The following is a 22054-nucleotide window of genomic DNA, read 5'->3' as shown; positions in this document are numbered from 1 at the left end:
CTTATAACACGTTCTTGAAAACATAACTGGCTAACAAACCCATAAATTACTCGAGAGGTATCTGTTCAACGAACCCTTCGACCAGCATCCCTCTCAAGTGAGGTCGGCTCGATATCACATAGTCAACGGCATTATTTACGATAAATAAATAACGTAGTACCGAACAAAGACACCGGTATCTCACCATATGCCGAAAAATTATCATGTTACCTGAAAGTAACACTGGCCCATAGAGGGTTAATTTAATCCTTTATTTTCCTCATCATCAGCTTATCATAATCACCAAAGGACTCCATGTTGGAGAAATCTGCGTAGAATACATCTTAGGAATTTAAAAATATGAAACTCAAGTAGCAACTAACATTATTAAAATAATTTACTGTAAACTTGGCAAGGATGTGTTACATATTACGAAACTGCAACTTCGTTATTTCTGTTTTTGGACTATCAGCTTGAGGTTTTGTCTTCGCTGGTATTCTCACGAATCGAACGGGTTGAACTCGAAACTTCGTTATTTAGACAAATCAACAAAAATTGATCACGTATACGTCTACTTCATGAAATAATGCTATCTATTTTGAAATACCGGTAAAAGGAATGAATCGACCAAACTAGAAGAGAAACGGAAAATTGTTCTTAGATGTGTTCAATCAAAACTTGTTATCTTGAGAGATGTTTCGAAATTTCAAAAAGAATTTGAAATATAAACAGAAGGCTCTTGATAATACTAGTACATATTCGAAATATTTATGTGTATTTTATATAAAGAATATATAAATATATTAGAGAGAAAGATTTAATCGGCTTAAGATAAGAATGCTAATCGAAAAAAATATATAGACTGAAAGAAAGTTTATAAAATCTCATGTCATGCTCGAAGAGTAAAGTGAGTTTTGAACGATGCAGAAAGTCTTGAGGTCGCTTAACTGTTAGGAAAAAAATTTAACAGAATGACTAACCAGCACGAATGAACTTCAAGTTATGAAGAGGAGGAAAATTGTGTATTATAAAGATTATAACTTCTTCCATAAAATTGTCGAGCGTATTAAAAAAAAAAAGTAATACACTTACCATGTCGTACTTGATTAATTCGAAAACTTCTTCATACGCCATACTGCTAATTATACATTAAATAAGATATTTTATTAACATCTAATCATTTATCAACAAGAAAAATATTCATTCCTTATTATATTCTTTTGCTTCTCGCAATAAACGGGATTGGAAATGAATAAGGAAAATATAATAGGTACGTTTGCTAAGAACTAATTAAATTTAATAAACTTTTTATTATTAAAAATCACATATATATAATTATATCAAATTATATCAAATATATTAAAAATAAAATTGATAAATTAATGAAAAAATATATTTGATTAATTATCAACCTTTTGATTTACCATCTTCAAGATTCGAAATACACCATTAATATTCTATAAACATTTGCGTTTCCTTTGGACTAGTAGTTTGAATGACCTTCCATAACTCTCCTACTCTCTCTTTCCCTCTTGTCCTCTCTTTTCAACGGCACCTCTATCGATTTTGGCCACCAATTGGAACAGAACTATCGAGACATTGAATTCAAGTAAACGTCTTTGACTTTGCCAAATTCAACGCGGCGGTGGGCATAGAAACAAACCAAATATTTTACGAACTCAATATAACGAATGCTATTATTATTTTTTACTTTTTCTTTTATAAAAAACGTTAACTTAATGCTTTCTGAGTGCTCGTGACTCGTACTCTTTAGAACTATTGTTACGTTTGCTAACGAAACAAAGCGATTACAATTGCTGACTTGCAATTATTCGACGCTCTCAGATTATAACACCAGGATTTTTTACTTTTTTCCTGAGATTTGAAAAACTTTTTTATGTTTCTTTTGTATTTACTTCAAATATTTACTCAACCCATATAGATATTAAAGTATAATAATATAAACTCGTACATATATAAATGCTTATATAACATATCTTATATAGATTTAATTTTAATAAACCCAATAATCACTAAAAGTTATAACTACGAAGTATTCAATTATAATGGTCTGAAAAATCTGGAAAACTTGAAGAGCCTTTTAAACTTATGACCACCAAATAATGAAAGCTTCTTTTCAAAGTTCGAACTAATCTCAAAAAACCTCAACATCTTATGTTAAATATTAGACCTTCGAAAATGTAAGCATCGTAAATATTTCCACGATATTTACCATTAAAGCCCGAAGAAAACTCCATTGAATAGAGTTGAGGGGGACAAACTGAAAGGTACCGAAGGTAAATTTTCAGTGGATTATCTAAACCAATATATAGATCTCAATCGAACCTCTTAAAGCGTGTGATTACAAACCGAATACTTTTTATCGACTACCTAAAACTCTTACAGATTTATTCCATCATTCACAATTTTACTGATCCCACCAATCAAATAGTGATTCAAGCGATAACACGCTTCTTTTCTTCGTGTCTTCTTCATAATCGTTATATAAGCCGATTGTATAAGATTAACAGTTACATATAATATTTATTTCTTATCTGTACAAACATACTACGATTAAATCAATAATCTTTGCAATAATAAACCAAGTTACTATTAATCCACGCATTTCGAATCCAATTCTAATTAAATGATATAGCAATTTAGTTGATCATTAAAATATGAAGAATTGCATATTAACATAGTCTATAAAATACTTTCTATTTAAAGTATATTAAATTCGTCATATAATCAATAGGATGGATATCAAATTTAAGACCTATAAGAAATTATGATTTAATATGAAAATAATTAGATAAAGTGATTAAATTAAAATCTATTTTCAAAAAGAATAGAAAGAAATCTATTTCTTATTCACTGACAACGCATGACACACTTAAATAAATTCTTTTGCAACTAACACGATGGAGATACAGATGTTCTCTTAATATTAAACTTCGTCGTTTCAATCATGTCCGTCGTAACTCGATTCTCATCGATGAAACAATTCCATTCGAGTGGCAGGACAATTCGATGTAATTTAATCAAACCAATCAGAACAGGAAATTATTTAATCCCAGTAGATTTGAAAAATTTTAATAGGGATTTGAAATATCATGAGTAAAGTATTGATCGTTTTCAATGAAATCGTGATTTGTAAAGAATTCTAATACGACGTGGAAAAAAACAATAATTCTTTCGCGAGAGATAAAATTTGTAGGGGATATTGAGCGTTAACCGAATTTTCTGAAAATCTACGATGCTTTCAAACGTCAAACATGCTCGTTTATCGAAGATGAATCATTAAACTTTTAAGTTATTGCTTCGAAATTTCATAAATACGATTTCCGTGAAAAGAATGACGGAATTCAGTAATCGCAATAAAGAAAATCTTTAAAGAAAGACAAACTCTTGTAAAGTTTTTAAAAGATTGTTGAGTGGATAAATCGTATTTTACCTGTCGAAGAAAAAGTGCACTTTATAGGTATATTATTATTACGTATACCTTAAATTATAATTTATGTATTCATAATTAAATAAATACAATAATGTTATAATATAAATGAATGTTGATAATAAAATACTTTTTTAAAAAATACTATACCAATTATATATAAAATAATATTCAATTTACTCTTTTACAGAACGATGTGGTTGCAATAGCTTTGGAAGCCCTTTTGAAAAACGAAGTGTCTCTTCCGATCTCTACATCCCTGTAGGTATTTTCTTCTTATCTTGTTTCAACAATAATTTTTCTCTAGTCTTCATGCTTCCTCAAGTTACAATATTAGCTTTTCTTCGTTTATTTTCATAAGTTTTACATAATATTCATATCAACTTGAAGCGCATGAAAATATCGTTATTTTATTCGTAAAAATGCATTTTCAAAAAAGCACGATCTCCGTTCTTGTTTCAGAGATAAACTACTTTACAATGTGGACACGGAGGAAAACTACAACTTATTGGAAGATATATATGAAACATTAAATTACAACTGTGGTAAGTCTTTATTGTATGTTAATATATAAAATGTTAAAAACATCGTTGAGGAAAATCAAATAAAACATTTCATATTATTCAAAAGTCCTAATAAAATCAAGAATATAAAATTGTTACCTTTCGTTAGACTTTTATTTATTTCTTTCTTTCTGAAGCCATATGCCGTAGATGTTCTTCCGTGAAAAGACATATAAAGTTATAATAAAACTTTTCCGGCTTCACATTCCACGAAAAGTAACGTTAATATCAACTCAATTCATTACCTTTGAAATATTCAAATTCGTAAAGTAAAATTATCAATAAGTGTTTTCAAAAATCATTAACTATACTATTCTCTATTATATTCTAACTATATTATATTAGAAACCTTCCTTAAAATTAATAAATTTATGAACAATATTCTATATCAATTATATACTACGCTGTAACTATCAATTACAATACTTGAAAAAAATCCAAGCAAAATAAAATGTTTTTGATCAATAACACCGATTGAATGAATAGAGTATAGGCATTTAATTAAACACTAATCATACTGATAACGATCCACCTCAGTGATGGAATAATGTTCTAACCACGTCAATTCATCTCCAATTCATTAACACTATCGATTCGATTCACTTCGACGTCCAAAGTTTTGAACTAACTGGGAATGCTATATTTTTGGATAGAATTGCGTAAAAATCTTCGAGGTTCGTTTACTATAAGCGAGAAGGGCTAATTAGGTTGGACGTTTCCATCTATTACGAGATATAAACCCTTTCATCGTGTATCCTGTTTCTCTCGGAGTCTCACCTTCTAGTCCAAAACTAAATTGTTTTCATTATCCTCGATACCGTTTTTTAACACAGCTTTTTAGTGGCTCACAAAATAGAAAAGTGATCATGATTTCATGAAAGAAATGAAATTTATTCGCTTTCATCGAAATATTATTTACCTTTCTATTAATAACTCTCATGTTATTTCATTTTCTTTCTTAGAAAAATATCCACAAGAAAAGAACTCTTTCGAAAACAAACATTCAAGATTAATTAAGAGTAAACAAAAGATATACTAGTTCTGAAACAAAAGTATTAGCACATAATACATTTTCCTCTAACGTCATCTATAAATCTGTAAAATAACAATATGATTTTCTTTTACAATATATCTCTGGAATATAAAGTTTCAGTATATTTTAAGTCGTGGAATTTAAATTGATGTAAAATTTAAAAACAATAACTCTCATCTAAAACGGGAGCTTTATGCGTTTTTCATTTTTTGTTTGTTAAGAATTATAATACAGTTGTAAGACAAAAAATATTATTTTTTGTAAGAGACTTTAAGTGTACTTTGTGTAAAACAATTTAAGTACTGACAAAAAAAGGATTTCAAAGCTAACTGTCTAAAAAGTCTTTCCTTTCTTTTATATCTTTCGACGTTTGTCTACTTTTTTATGTCTCTCCTTTAGTTTGTCTCCGTTTCTAGTCGATTTTTCGTCGGTCGTTCCCCTTCGAAACGATTCAATGCCATAAAGGCTGCCTCTAGGGTAACTTTTTAGTCTTTGGTATACATGTAAGCCATTATTTTTTTCTTTTTTCTTCTCTCTTTATATTTTTATATTCGTGTCGCTGCATATAAGTAATACAAAACGAAGAAATCATATATCTTTGTGGTCATCAAGCTTATTACGGGAGTTTATAACAAAAATGAGAAAGAAAAAAAGTAACAAGAAAACAAAGTAACGATCGTCGTATACTTTGACCGAGATCTCGTAATCGTTAAAAAGTACGAGGTTATATCTCGTCCTTACTGATTTCTTGCTTTTTACAGGATTTATATTCGATATTACGAACGAATCTAAAGATTCAGTTGGATTTAAGCTACATATATATAAATCGGGTTATATGAGATTCAAAGACAGTCCCTGAAGACTACTTAAACTGGCTGAATAAAAATTGCATCTTTGTGGATAATCCTTATCATACAAAAAAGGAAAATTTCTTTGCATCTTTCTATTAGAAATCATGTAAAATGTAAATAATAAATACAATGATTGTAAATTGACATCTATAATACTGTCTAATAAATAGGGTATTCTAAAGTATTTGTATTAAGAATTTTTGGGAGTCAAATTTTACTGTTCCAGGAGAAAGTCATTACGATGTTTTTTATACAGTCTCCTGGGTAGATTGATTATATGCGAATCCTTAACCTATAATTTAGATGCATTTCTAGATAAGTAAATATTTGTATTTAAGGTATTGTAGTATTAGTTTATTAATTGAATTACGATATTTTGTATTTTATTTCAAAATATGAATCTTCAGTTATATAGTATTAAACGTACTTAAGAAAAATATAGGCCAAATACTTGATAAAAAATAATTTTATTATTTTCCAATTTGGTTAACTGACTCTTGAAACGCATTATACATTCTTTTTTATAAAGAATTCCGAAATGATCGATTTGTGAATTAAAAATTACGATACCATAAAAAAAATGTGTATTTTCGTATGACCTTTACGAGTCCGTATATGAAAAAAAGGCTAACGCCAGAACATATCCTCTTCTGAAGCATTCAAACTTTTATCTGAAACATGTTGCAACGGATAATAATAGTGACGTAAATCAAGATGTCAATATCAATAGAAATACCCTATATGCCAACAATTTAGTATTTCTCAAGAATACAAATTTCGTAGAAATATTAGAAGAATAAAAGAAAAGAGAAAGACAGGGAAAATTTAAAATTATAATATACATAGATAATCGATATCGTAAAATCGAAGAACAAAAAGAATTTCGCGCAATTAAAATACAAGGTTCGACGATAATCCACGCTTTGAAAGATTGATTGAGATATATAGTAAGGTTTGATCTAAAGAAATTGCATTCAAGACATTCACGGTCGAAGCGGTACACCAAGGATAATAATTTATCCGCGTAACTGGTAAGAGATTATTGATTTAGTAGGGAAGAGAAGGTATATTGTTTCAACAAAATTTAACCAAATGTAATGAATTTAATCAATGATAAAATATTGAAATTTTCACTCTTTGTCTTTCCCTCTTTTATATTGATAAATTGCATTCGGTACCTTAACAATAATCCTTTGTAAATTTCTCGAATCGAGTAGTTAACATCAATCATTCTTTTTCGTAAATTCAAGAGAACGAAAAGAAAAGTTGAAAAGAAATGAACATCGATATCGATACTGAACTGTCACTGTGTAACATCGAACATTCATTCCAACGATGTAAGATTGTGATCTTTATAAAGTTGTTTTGCTTGATCCTTGTCGCACATATATCATTTATTTTCTCGAAATATGATGTATACTTACTCCACTATGGTTCATGAAAAATGATCCCTGTAATGATTCTTTTCTTTGTAATCTTGGAGAAAGCATGCATGCTCATTGTTCATTCTATTTTTAACTTTTCTTTCTTCCTGGTGGATACCCGAGAGAATTTTGATGAATCCATGCACTAACCTCGCTAACTGCAATTTTACTTGTAATCCCTTTGTCTCTGCTGAATTCTAGTTGGAAGCTCGTATTGTCGACGCTGATATTCGAAATAAAGAAAAACTGCGAAATCTACTATGCGCAACCAATCGTGAATAATAAAAAAAGATCTACAGCGACGAAAGTAATTTTCTCATTTCGTTTATAATTGAGATGATTTTTTATTCCAATAAAAATAAGAAAATACGTATCATCGAGTATATAACGCCAGCTGCGTTGAAATACCCGATGGCCAAGTTATTTTATGTCATGAACGATACTCTGATAATTCTATGTAAACCTTTTGATGATAAGATAGCTCTTATGAGAACTATGATACATTTTAGAAGCAAACGTGAATCGTCAGCTGATAATCGTTGAGTGATGAGATAAATTACATTTAACAAAATTATGATAAAAAGATATTTTTTTATGTTTTCGCAAATGTTTCGAACAATCGATTGATTCTTTTACATATAAACTTCTCCTTTAGTTTATTAATATTTACAATTATACAATAAGATTCTATAGACAATTCTTCCAAATTCCTAGCTTGAATCTAACTGAGATTTACAATCGAGGATTATCGGTATCAAAATGAATAACGTCAACGAAGAGAAAAACAAATCCATTTCATGTGTTTATTATCCGCAATAATCATTTTTGTTAGTTTCATTGCCTTATAACGGATTCACATATCAGAAATTTGATGTTCACGGAAATACGATATCCAATATAAATAGTAAGATAACTCTTGAAATGCTATACATTTCGATTCCTATTCGGAACAACGTTAACGACATTATCGGCGCCATCCAAGAATAATGTCAATTGTATGGATTTTCTAACAACTAACAAACATTATAAATCTCGCTATCATAAAGATCTGAAATTCATCGTGAATGATTTCTCAGGAAAACTTGCTTAAACTTTACGAGGTTAAAGCTAGAAGATAGAAATCTGTGATATCTCCTGTTCCTTGAAGATCGTTGAAGAGAATTTGAAGTGTCTGTGATTCGTGACTTTACGTTAAATTAGATTCTAGTAAGGAAAAGGTTACTCGAATTAATTAAAATCTATTTGGATATATATACAATACGGATATATCTCTAGAAATAGATATATATATTTATTTTACTTTATTTCACTTTTGCCATACTATTTTTCGACTATATTATTATATTAAATCAAAACAATGGTGCAATAATTCGTTTATTCCTAAAATAAAATTAATTTTAAATCAATCTTGTTTTCCAATTCAATACAAAATTAGAATTATATAGTATTCAATACGTTTCTACTTGATCTCTCATACATGAGAGGAAATTTCCAAACATATAATCTCATTTCCTATTATTCGTTATAAAATATTATTATTTTAAATATTGTATATAACATCGGACATTCGCTGCAGATAATTTCATTTTCGTGTCATCTCAAAATACATCTCACTTTAACTGGACGTTTTAAATTATTTCAATTTAAATATATTGCATCGATTTGTACTCAAAATTGTTAAATTCATGCATAAATTTATGTCAGTACGAGTTAATGTGATATAATGCTAGAGTCCTCGCTCGTAGATCATCATCGATCGAAACTTGGAAATCGTTTTGAAAGAATTTTATAAAAACCATTCCTCTTGCAAGGAAACCTTGCACGAACGAATCTTTTCGTACGATCTGATTTCGGGAGGTTGAATGAGAAAGCGAGAGAGAAAAAAAGAAGACTAGAGAGATGGACGAGTGGGTAAAAGTAGATAGATGCGATCAAAGAACGGATATCGAAAATTGACGTTGAATCTGTCCATCGAGAGTGGATTTTACTTTGAGATCTTCGAGAGTATGTTAACCTAATTTGCATTAGACCGTCAAGTACTGCGGTTACAATTAAGCACTACTCCAGGAGCGTCCCATTAATCAGCTGCTTGATTTGGATTGGTCACTCGATATCCAGCAAACAGTAATGTACACAGATTTGTCTTTGGCAATTGGAATTCAACATTAGCTACTAATGTTGACGAACAGTAGGGAAGAGAGTAAGGTAATAATCCTAGTATGAGAAGTTTACCACAAAAAATCTGTCAATATCTCTGATTCCAAGATGCTAAGTTTCCGTCCGCGTTTACGTTCGCCATTACGGCCAAGAAGGAAATTTATCTTTCGTGTAGTAGAACGTAATGGTTCGTTAAACTAGTAACATGGTACGATACTTTATAAGCGACCCTTAGCGAACCGACGGAATTTCCAGAGGTACCAACAATAAACTTAGGTCTGCATGAAAGCGTGACAGGTATTGCCGATAGGTAGAACCATAGCGTACCGGAACATTGCTCAAAGTCTGATGGATGAAATTATTTATGATCTACTAAAAGAGTAAATATTAATAAATTTGTTGTGTCACGTATAATAATAAATTATTTTATTTTTCTCTTGTCTTTTTGAGGACCCTAACGGTTAAATCAAATGCAAAATCTCGAACAACTTTTTATATTAAGTTGACTGTTCTAATTAAAAAATTGTGGTTTGAAGCTCTACTTGAATGCTAGAATCTATCCATTACGAAAAGGTTTGTCTTTTTGTTCATTTATTGCAAGTATCAAAGTATCGATTTGTGGAAATAAATTGCAATTAGATAAACTAATATAAGTAAAATCACATTATATGCTTTTCTAGATAAAATCAATCATCTCAATTTCGCCACTACTAACGCGAACAAAACAGGAAGAACAAAATTTTCATTAATTAATTGTACTATTAATTAAATGAATTGAATTGGTGAAAAGAGAAGACTGTAAGACTAACCTAGTAAATACGCATACAATAAATCAAAAATAATTTCCGAAGAAAATTTACTTGCTGTCACGTTGCAATAAAAAATATAGAAAAAATTTTTATGATTAGATTTTCTAAAAAGTAAATCAACTATTATTGATGATCACAATATCAAGTATTTATTATTTTGTAATGAAAATTAAGAGAATATTATATAAAATTGTCTTCTTTATTTTCTCTTTTACAGGTCCAGTCATTTCTTTACTAACATTTTCTCACACTGTTCAATACTACCAAAGAGGTCAGGAACTATAATAGTAATCTAACGTAGCAAGACCGATGGCTGATATTATGTGAAATTGTGAATATAGCATACAAGGTGTATTAGGGAGAAAATACAAAAGAAATAAAAATATGATATTGATTAAAGAATTGATAATAACTAATTACGATTAAAATGTTTATGGTCAGCGGTCATCGGTTAGATGTTACTTACAATGAATTTTGAGACTCTAATTTAAATGAATATTTATTAAAATTTTATTCATCGATAACACTTATCAAAATTTTCACGTCAGAATATGACGAAAGACACTGGAAAAAACAGAAGTCACCGATAAATGTTTTGTTTATACCTCGGCCTAGTGACGACACCGAGCTGCCGTCTTCTTCAGAATTCCTCGTTAGACTGACCATTTTTTTACTGTCAAAGTCAGTTAAATTTATTTTGTTGATTTTTGGTTTTGTAACTTTTCGAAAATGACTACGAGAATAATATTCATATATTAAAAAGAATTTAAGTTTACAATTATTTTAATCTCACTATGTCTCAACGTTTATGTAACTGTTTAAACATTTCGAATCATTGTCAGTGATGGCCTTCTGCTCGAAATTTGTATTCAAAAACATAAAAAAGAAATTATTTTACGTATGTTCAAAGTATGTCAATAGTTATGTAATTTATGAACAAATGTACATTTGTTTAAACAATTATAAAGATGTTATTATTATATATTAATTCTGGTTATATAATTATGAATATAGAATGAATAATAAATAAGGAAATTGTTACGTCCTGTGGAGTAATAGAAGATATGGTCAATTTTCAGTCAAGTAGTTAAGCCTTTACTAGGGAATGACTTAAAGAATTGTGGGTGGCTTGGCGAGTGATAAGATTTGGATGTGAAAACTGAAAGGATAGAGGGTAGTTAAAGAATGCAATCTATTGAGATTCTATTACTAGAGATAGATAGATAATAAGGAATTAGAATAAGATGCTTACGTTTTTCTACTGATGGTAGGATAGGCCTCTGGCTCTCCTTCGATCAACGCAAATAGAATAATTCTAGTCGCGAGTAATAATAATACTTTACTAACTCTCAAATTCGTTTATCTTCAAATTTATTCTTTTATGTCACCGATCAATCTTATAAATGTTTCACTGATTTTACAGAACAAAATACGGACTTATTAATTAAAGCAGAATACAGACTTATAAACGAAAACAGAAATCAGACTTATTATTGAAACTGAATACGGACTTATTACTTAATTGAATGCAGACTAAATATTGAAAACTGAATACATACTTATTAACTAATACAGACTTACTAGATGAAACAGAAATATCGGATTACTTTTTACGGATTATTTTTTTAATAAATAAATAAATGAATAAATATATATAAATTACAGATAAATATGAATAACAATGAGAAAGAGAGATGATTGTACTTTCTTCCAGATCTTCTTAATAGACTTATTCCTACTCCCACTTCTTAGACCAGTTACTTCGTTGTATCGAATCAGTTTGCAGGATATAAAACTTATTGTTAGTTCCTTATTGGATAGTTACATTGACGCCTACAAGGTTCATTGGTTTAAAGAATTAACAAAGAGTGTACCTTCTAGGGATAAAGTCCAGACGACTTCGAATTCACGAATTTCTATAAGTTTAAGCCTATAGATGAGATAGTTATATTTCTTAAGAACAAATACGAAAAAAAATATTCAATTTCAAAGATAACAAATACGAAATCTCCAGGATGTTTACTTAAAATTATGCGTACCTTTTACTCGTAAACAATACCGCATGTACCTGGGAAATGTTGGTAATCTATTTCTTCAATTTTGATAATTAAATTATATCGGATTACCTGATATAAGCCTTCGGCGAGAAAAATATTAAGCGTAGCAGGTAGAAAAAAAAGAAAACGACCTCGGACGTAACAAAATATAAGATTAAGATTATTTTATTCTCACATTTTATTAACGCCTATGTAAATTAAAAGATAGAATGCTTTTACTTAAACAATTATACTGCCAATATAAAGATAATCAATATAAAAATCATACATGTACCAATGAAAAATATTCATTATTAAGATTATTAAGATTAATTTAAAAAAAAGAAAAGAAAAGAATTGTTATTTGTAAAAAGAAGTTTTCTTCTTGTTCATTGGTTTTGTCAAATTACGATCAAGGAAGAGATTTTTAAACATGAATCATCTTTCGTAAGCACTGTCCTCGAGATTTCTCGCTAGCAATATTTCTCCGTTATTCACGGTGTCGTGATCAGCTGATATTTGTAAACACGACGAGAACAAGTAGTTCGTACTGCGGAAGCACTTCGAGTAATTTCTCGAGCAGAAATGGAACTTTCTGTTACGACGTGACGCATGTTCCTAAAACTTTAATCCTACTTTTATTTTTTTTTATCGAGGACGTATGTTTATCCATGTAGGTACGGTTTCGAATGATTTCCAGTATTGTTTTGCAAACATAAGGATATAATCCCAAAATGAAATCTCGAATTATGAATATTCGCTAATGCGATAGATTCGTATTCACTCATACGAAATTTCCCAGCAAGCGCGGATTGCTTTTGCAATATGGTTTTTTTTCCCTAAATCTGACTAACTGAAACGATAAATCTAAGATAATATCGTTACAGCATTCACATATACTGCTACAAAGAATATAAAGCGTGATAGAGATGACATACTGATTTTAATTTACATAATAATAAGAAAAACGTGAGCTCGAAATCTGAATTTGCTGCTATGCTCGAACTGATATTTTAAATTTACATATATGCCTACGTATGTATGTATATGCATACTTTGAAATATATTATTAGAAAAGGAAAAGGAGAGAGAGAGAGAGAGATTAAAACATTTGTTGGATGGTATACATTTTATTTGTCTTTAATTTAACTTTAATATTTTTGTGCGAGATTATTGTTCATATTCGATCTCTCACATTCCGTAACTTTGATATTTGTCGTATTTATCACAAAAATAGATGTAGAATGAATATTTCAATAACAAAGACAAATATAATCTGTACCTATGTGAATTTCTTCGATGATTTGTCGATTAAATTGGATATCAGTTTGGAAATTCTAGTTAAATGTACCGATTCTTGCAATAACATACGGTAAATATTGAAAGTGTATCTCTCTTTTGACGGCTGGATTTGCGAATTTACAACGAGATTCTTTCGTCATAATTGCTATCTGAAAAGGATACAGATCTGATAGCAGCATTGCGATTGTGATAAAATCTCTAAAGGTAGGAAAACATAGAGTAAATTTTTACAAATGCTCATAAACGCTCTTTTTGTTTTGTCTCTTTTTTTATACGATCTTATTATAACAGCTGATGGTACGGCTGATATCGAATAAAATGATTTCTCTTTTGTCAAATACAATTTTATATATGTAGTATGCTCATCAAATTAGAAATGAAGAGAAACGAAAGAAAGAAAGAAAGGATAAAGGAAAGAGAAAAACAAATAGAAAGAGGAAAAATTTCGTGGAAATTTTACCGCACGATTTGAGGAGTTCTCATCGCGAGATATTCCAGATGGATGGTTGTCTGTGATGCATGTTACCACGTATTACCTCGGCCGTTATCGATTATCGAGTTTTCTCGCGCGAGTGTAATGTAAAATAATATAGTAAGGAAGCCATCGGTTAAAAGACTTTGGTCGCATCTATTTTCGGAATCTTATGAGGGATCTGCAAGTACTGGCCTTAAAAAGGGTAAAGAATGATGAGAGATTTTTCGATAGAAGAAGATAGAAAAAGAAAGAAAGGAAAAGAGAGAGAGATAACTCTCTTTTCTTCTTTCCATCTTTCTTTCTTTCTTTTTCTGAAAACTTACTGGACGACTTCTGGATAAAAAAGATACATCTCATACTTATTTTCACAATAAACGTTAGCTTTCTAACAAATACAACCAATAGGTATTCAATATTAAATCTAAATGTATTTTACTCTTGTGAATTTAAGAATCCTGTTAGGTTAAAATAAGAATAGTAAGTTGGTTTCTTGGGTATTCGGAAACGGCTTCGGAATCGACATTTTCTCTTTATTCTGAGACTATCTGATAGCGGATCTTATATTACCATATGAATCGATTAGTGTATAGCTTTCTTTTAATATCGATAGGCAGTATTTATATGTAAATTAAATTCTACTCACAGATACAGTTGTTGGAATGATAATAAATAATTGTATACATTTTTTTACGTGCAAGACAATTGACGAAGGATTTCAATTTCAAATATACTTTCGTCGTTTTAAATAAAGTACTAATTGTCGTTTACATATATATACATATACTAGTAACCCTCCTATAACGGTTGATAGATTCCTAGAAAATGTCGTGTTGTGTAAAACCGTGTTATATGAGACCTAGATTTTATTTTTCCTTCACGTCATTATTTTAAGGTAATTTGATTTTTGAATATATTAAACAAAATCATGTTATCCAGTGTTGTAAAAGTATAAAGTGTTGAACAAAGGTTTTCGCAATTTATGAATCATGTTATAGTGAAACCGTGTTATAGAATGCCGTGTTGTAGGAGGGTTACCTGTATATATAATCTATGATGTAAACTCTAAATGACTGCTTTCAAGATATAAGAGAAGAGCTAAAATATTGACAAAGTAATTTTGTTTTTATTTTTCAGAAGTCGACGTAGAAGCATTTCTCGATGATCTAGGACAAGAATTGATCAATACCGCATGCGTCGGCCTTCTTAGGCGGGCTTTTCGATGCCTTGGGAACGATCTGACAGCTTTCCTGACAACTCTCGACGGCGTCAACGACGTCGTTCAACATCAGTCCGGCTCGGATAACGAGGCTGAGTTCGTGTGCATCGCGACACCGGAAGCATTGGAGTTACATTTCACAACCGATTACCCGTCCGTCGCCTATCTTCTCGTTGGCAGCCTCAAGGGCATCGCCAGACAGTTTTATAATGACAAAGCTGATGTGTACATATTGCCAGATCCTTATAATTCCAAATTTTTTAGGTAATTATCATTAATCCTTCGATACGATTCATTTAATCTGTTAAGCGAAAAATATGAGTCAACCCCTCAATATTCATTTCTCTCCTCATAAAAGAATAAATACATTATTTTTTTTAGACTTTAATTCACACAACATTATACGTTCCAGTTTGTAACTTTTCGGTTCATTAATTTAACCGAAGTTTCTGGTTCCCGGTATCCTATCCATTTTATATTTAATTAAAAATATTTTTTTACATTCAGGATCGTGAAGATCTTTCCAGTATTATAATTTTTGTATTTTCTATATTTGGTTAAGATATTACATCATCTTACTACTCGGAAAAACTAGCATAAAAAGACAATTTTTTTATGCTACTTGAAGAATAATATAATTCTTTAAATAATAGTCAAAGAAAGCATACATACATTTATAGATAAGTAATATATAGCATAACATTTGCATCAAATTCTTAATCGAAAACCTCTCGAAACAAGAAAAATTGTAAAATTTCTATCTCTCTATATTCTTACATATTTTCAAGATATTTTAGATATTTTCACCGTAGTTATAACAACCTGGATAGTTGCAAAGAATCAATACATTTGTCGAGTCAATCGTATACTGATACCACTGAAATTTGTCTAGGGAATATAATTCGCAGAGGTGATGGAAAGGCTTTTAAAATTTAATGACAATACCAATTGTTTTATCTTGTTTATACTAATTTCCCAATAAATAAATATTAATCGATGGTGTGTCGCAAATATTTAACAGAAAATATTTGAACAGATTAAATAAAAAAGTTGCCCCTGCACCTTTAAGTATGTACTACGTATTCGCTATTGAAGTTTAAACGATTTCTCTATAACATAGATTAAATTCCCTTTTCTTTCGAAGATGACAATTAAATATAGAAAGAATAATTTTTGTAGAAAAAAGACTAAGTTCTCTATTCTATTATGATTTTAATTTGTGTAATATAAATCGAATATATCAGCACATTATTTGTTATTTCTATAGCATTGAAAGTACGTTATCGATTATAACATTATCTAGTAAGTTTCATTACCGAACGAGTGTGTAGAATATGAAATGCGAGATCAAATATGAATTCGTGGAAATTATAGTTCCCGGAAGTACAGTTAATAATTAGATATGTAAGTACTAGTAATAAACTTATTGACGAGCATCACGTATAGCTGATAAAGTAACAGTCAATGTTGGTAAATTCACATACTATCGTTTTCGATCGTTTAATTTAATCTTAAAATTATATTTTCTTGCGAGTAAGAATAAGAATATTTTTACGAAAAAGATGACACAGTGAAAGCATTGATTTTTAACAGATAGATGTATCTATGTTTTGTCTGTACTATCTCTCTCTCTCTCTCTCTCCCTCTCTTTCTCTTTCTTTCTTTCCTTCTTTCTCTCTCTTTCTTTCATACTTTCCCTTTGAAGAAATTTTCTATGGTAGAGTTACTGTCAAAAAGATACAAGTTCTTATAGTCGGATCGAAATAGCTTTTAAAGAGCAATATATAAGATTTGCTAACGGTCGAGTTATCTTTCAGATATCGCATCACTCCAGAACGGTATAGTGATCGAATCGACGACGATTCCGACGTAGTCACGCCAGACTATTTCCGTCCACTCTCCACCGAGGCCAGGGACCTCCGCTTGGGGGTGGCAAGCTTTTGCAAAGCTTTCCCATGGCACTTCGTCGTCGATAGAAACTTCGAGTTTGTCCAGCTGGGTGTCGGCTTTATGAAAATCTTTGGTCATTATTTGGATCGCCTTGGAAGGGAAATATCGACGTACTTTGCGTTCACTCGACCACACGGGATTACTTTGACCTTTCAAGAGATTCTGAAGCGCGCGAACACGCCATTTGTTCTAACGTTACAAAGGCCACACGGTGCTGAGAAATATCCTGCTGAGGTATAAAATTCTCCTATGAGTTTACAAAACTTTTACTTTGTTCCGTCCATCGTTAATAATACTTCATATAATACGGATAAAATACGACTTTAACATAATATTTCTCTTTATTTTTACAATTTATTATTGTTTAAGTGTTTTATAATTGTCAGATAAAAAGCGTTAATACGAGTCGTTAATAAACAAGAAAAATCCGTAGTACTAAACTTGTAAAATAGAGAAGCTTGTGAAAATTGCACGAAATTTATTAACATAGAACGCTTGATAAATTTATACTACAACATCAAGGTGGATATCATGGATAGTCCTATTTATACCACATACGTTATTCTGCAGACAATATCACCCTGTACAATCTTGTAATTCCAAACCGCAATTCGAATAGTTAGAATATATCCTTAATCGATTCGAGTATCTGTACTAATTGCACCAGATCTTACTGTATGATTATTATAAATCTCGACAAGCTAAAGAATGAAACAAAGATAATAATCGGCCGATAATTTACTTTGAATTCTATTTTTAGGGTTTGGAAATGAAGGGCCAAATGGTTCACTGTCCGGAATCAGATTCAATTTTATTCGTGAGTTCACCGTTCCTTAATGGATTAGATGGTCTCACAGGAAGAGGTCTTTTTATTTCTGATATACCACTGCACGATGCGACGAGAGACGTTATCTTAGTGGGCGAGCAAGCGAGAGCTCAGGTAACAAGTCACGTCTTTATTTTGTCAACAAATAAAATTTTACTGCACGTTGAAACGTGTTCGTAAAAAGAATAATATCCATTCCACGCTCAATATTAAGACATTAAGAAATCCTAAGAAAATAAGTTTATGTACTTTTTCGAGCAATAATGCACCGTGAAATGTGAAAGGAAGTAAATCAATATAGTTACATACTCCTTAATCTTATGTACTCTTTCATGAAGCCATTTTAATGGCTCGTGCATCTGTATTTACTGACAAGTAGTATATATATAAAGTCATCAAATGTGTATAGTAAATTAACATGAGATATGATATGGCTCATGTATCTCTAACGTTGAATGTTAGTAAGAAGATACTGTGTTGGATAAATTAAAGACATGAACGTATTTGCTTATAGGATGGCTTGAGAAGACGCATGGATAAACTGAAAAGCTCTATAGAGGAAGCTAATAGAGCGGTCGATGCTGAAAGAGAAAAGAACGTTAGTCTACTTCATCTTATATTTCCACCAGATATAGCGAAACGTCTATGGTTAGGTAAGTCACGGACATTGGTAATGTAGAGTCCTGTAACTTCAGAACTACAAATGAAAATGAACTTGTTTTAACAATAATTGCAACATATCACAAATCAATAATTGCACATAAATTATTTTTAGTATTTTAAAGTTATTCATTCGAAAAATCATAAATTGTCTGAATTAAAAAGTATGTGAAAAAAATATAAGTGCATTTCGTTATCGATTTACGATAAGTCAGGGAGCCATTTTAAGGACTGATAGTAACGACATAAAGAGAATAAGATCTTTTTTCAAATAAGATAATTAGAAATTCCACTTTTCTTCTGTAGGTGAAACGATCGAAGCAAAAATGTATTCGAACGTGACGATGCTTTTCAGCGATATTGTTGGATTCACGGCTATTTGTTCGACAGCAACTCCAATGATGGTTGTCAATATGCTTCAAAATCTTTACGAACAATTTGATATATTTTGTGGGCAATTGGACGTATACAAGGTGTGTTAGCATTTGTAATTGCTCGTTAATATTAGGTTGGTGCGTATGAAATGTCGGATTTTTAAGTGAATATTTAAAACTGCATATCTTTTTTCAAAAGCTGTTTATTTAATCAAAAAACGCTCCATTCACTTCAATATATTTTTCCCAACGAGATTATAATGCACAGATGTCGGTCTTGAAGAAATTCTGATCTTTAGAATCAATAAACTCTGATATGGACTTTTTCAGACTGTCTTCATTTTTACATTGTTTAGCACGTAAAAATTGTTGTAAAGGTTTAAAAAAATGAAAGTTAGTTAACGAAAGATCCGATGAATAAGATAGGTCTATTCTATAGATCGATCCAGCTTATTTCGCTTGGTTAGTAAGTGCGGTATCCACTTATCCATTTTTTTCAACTTGTCAGTTTCAGAAAGGTGTCGCAATATTGTTGTATGATCAATTTTCATTCTGGTAGGAAGTTCCCTTGTAGATAAAGTTGAATTCGTTTCTAAATACCGTTTTTCACGGACGTTTTGGGTCTTAGACGCGGTTCGTTTTAAAGGGAAAATTCACGAGACCGAAGTTTTTCAAACCAACGATGCACTTTTCGATCGTTACTAGTATTCTTCTCAGACGCCTGATTTATATTGCGTGCAGATTTTGCAGCATTATTACCAAGTTTATACTCATATTAAAAAATTACACGAATATCGGTTGAATTCATATCCTTATAAAATTTAAAAAAAATTAAAAAATCAAACATTTTTGAGAAAATCTGTTTTGTTGAAATGTGACTCTGGCTGTCGAAAGTACTACTATAAACGAAGTTATGCCAAAAATAAAAGAATAACAGGAAGGACAAACGTTCATATGTAAGAAAAATCCGACATTTCATATGCACCAACCTAATAATTGCAATATACTTATAACACCTAATATTTAACACGTTGTCGTACACTTTTAATTTAACGATCGTGCTCAGAAACACATTTTTATTTTAATTGTTTATTTTCTATGAAAACTCTCGAGGGCTGTAACCGTTATTTGCCTATATATCGCCACAAATCGAACGGCTATAGCCGTCATTTACGGCACCGTCTTAAAAACGGTCTATATGTATAAAAAGTATAATTTTTAACTCATTTGGGTATCAGGTAGAAACAATAGGCGATGCTTATTGCGTGGCGTGTGGTTTACATCGAAATACAAACACTCATGCACAACAAATTGCTTGGATGGGCTTAAAAATGATACAAACGTGTACTCAACACTTAACGCACGAAGGAAAACCTATCAAGGTAATAATTACGTTTAATTATCGAAGAATTATCAATTCGATTTCTATAATATACGCATGAAAGAAAATAATCGTGTAATCAATTACTCGTTTCGCTAACAAAATTGAATATAAAACTTACTATGTATAATAATAATGCTGATACGTATAGAAATCAATAATATTACTTATTATTACTAATTTACTTAACAATATTATCTTACCATTGTTTATTATTTCCTTCTCGAAGACTATTAAAACTTTTCCCATCAAAAAAGCATCCATTGTTCTTGTTGATAACAAACAACCACTACGATACGTACAGCAAAGTGAAAAGATTCCTTCATTAAAATTAACTTTTAAAGGAATCTTTGCGGATTTTTTTACTTTTCTTGCACGTTCTCTTTTCACATCGAACTATAACTCTTCTGATATTCATGAAATCACTCGTATAACTTACTTCGGAACATTATTATAATTTAATATTTTTCAGATGCGTATTGGTATTCATACCGGAATGGTTTTGGCTGGTGTAGTTGGTAAAAAAATGCCTAGGTATTGTCTCTTCGGGCACAATGTAACGCTGGCTAACAAATTTGAATCCACGAGCGAGCCATTGAGAGTTAATGTCAGTCCTACAACGTATTTGTATGTATAACGAGGAAAAGTATTTCTTTTTTACCTCAGTGCATTTTTTGAAATATAAATGTATCAAATTTAAATAGGTAATTTCATTTATGATATTTTTAAAGATGACATTATTTTATTGTAGACACTTAATTAAAACATCAGGATTCATTTTGGAACCGCGGACCAAGAATAATTTACCGAAAGAAATGCCAGCAAACACACCAGGGACCTGTTATTTTCTGAACGGTTACCAACATAGTGACATTGATGCAAGAGAATCTTTGAATGCTCATATCCAAGCTGCGATTAAAGAACTTGGAATTTGCAATGACACATAAAAATCTTTTTAAAAGGACAAAGAAAAAGAAAGGAATCTTACGAGATGACACACGCATCAGCTAGCCTCTTCTCTCTATGAACTTTTCTAATGATTTCTTTCGAAAAAAAAATCGAGAAATAAATAAATGACAAATTAATCGACTTTAATCAGAAAGATAAGCGCGAAGGTGCTATACCGATGTCGGGCTTCAGGTACGACAACGGTACAAAAGTCCAATGAAAAATCCTATGTCGATACTATTTATACGCAGAGTTTTAGGTTGAAAAAATGATTATATACTTATGAACAATACAACAAGTAAACTCTATGACGAATTAAATACTAAGTTGTTTTGTTAATCTACCACTTCTACTGCTCCTTATTATCCTAATCGAATTATTATAATGTGTAAATTCTTTATTAACAGAATAATGCTATATATTAAGTATATATATTAAATAAATTTTGAAAAAATCGAAAGAGGGAAAAATAATTGAAATTATCTTAAGTAATAATAACGTTTAGATAGAACCGAGGAATCATAAAATTTTTTTATCCAAGTCAATAAAAAAATGAGATTTTTTTGTAATTTCTGATAATTTAATATAGATTTGTATCTTAATTTAATAATTAAATAAC

The 22054-nt window shown here is 30.5% G+C and overlaps 1 protein-coding gene across 2 annotated transcripts in view; it reads left to right on the top strand.

Moving 5' to 3' along the window:
• Positions 1–21755, top strand: part of LOC122520842 (head-specific guanylate cyclase) — a 38510-nt gene extending 16755 nt beyond the window's left edge. For both annotated transcript variants that reach the window (XM_043641149.1, XM_043641148.1), the window contains 10 exons: positions 3621–3691; positions 3893–3975; positions 15215–15560; positions 17114–17480; positions 18007–18186; positions 18587–18725; positions 19039–19205; positions 20345–20488; positions 20960–21114; positions 21239–21755. In XM_043641149.1, coding sequence (XP_043497084.1) covers positions 3621–3691; positions 3893–3975; positions 15215–15560; positions 17114–17480; positions 18007–18186; positions 18587–18725; positions 19039–19205; positions 20345–20488; positions 20960–21114; positions 21239–21434 — 1848 coding nt within the window. In that variant the 3' untranslated portion in view covers positions 21435–21755. The remainder of the gene's footprint in view (positions 1–3620; positions 3692–3892; positions 3976–15214; positions 15561–17113; positions 17481–18006; positions 18187–18586; positions 18726–19038; positions 19206–20344; positions 20489–20959; positions 21115–21238) is intronic.
• Positions 21756–22054: the final 299 nt, after the last annotated feature.

Source organism: Polistes fuscatus, unplaced genomic scaffold, assembly GCF_010416935.1.
Source record: "Polistes fuscatus isolate 324 unplaced genomic scaffold, CU_Pfus_HIC Scaffold4, whole genome shotgun sequence".
NCBI lineage: Eukaryota > Metazoa > Arthropoda > Insecta > Hymenoptera > Vespidae > Polistes > Polistes fuscatus.
Note: the sequence above shows the minus strand (reverse complement) of the source record. Positions and strands in the feature narration are given on the sequence as shown.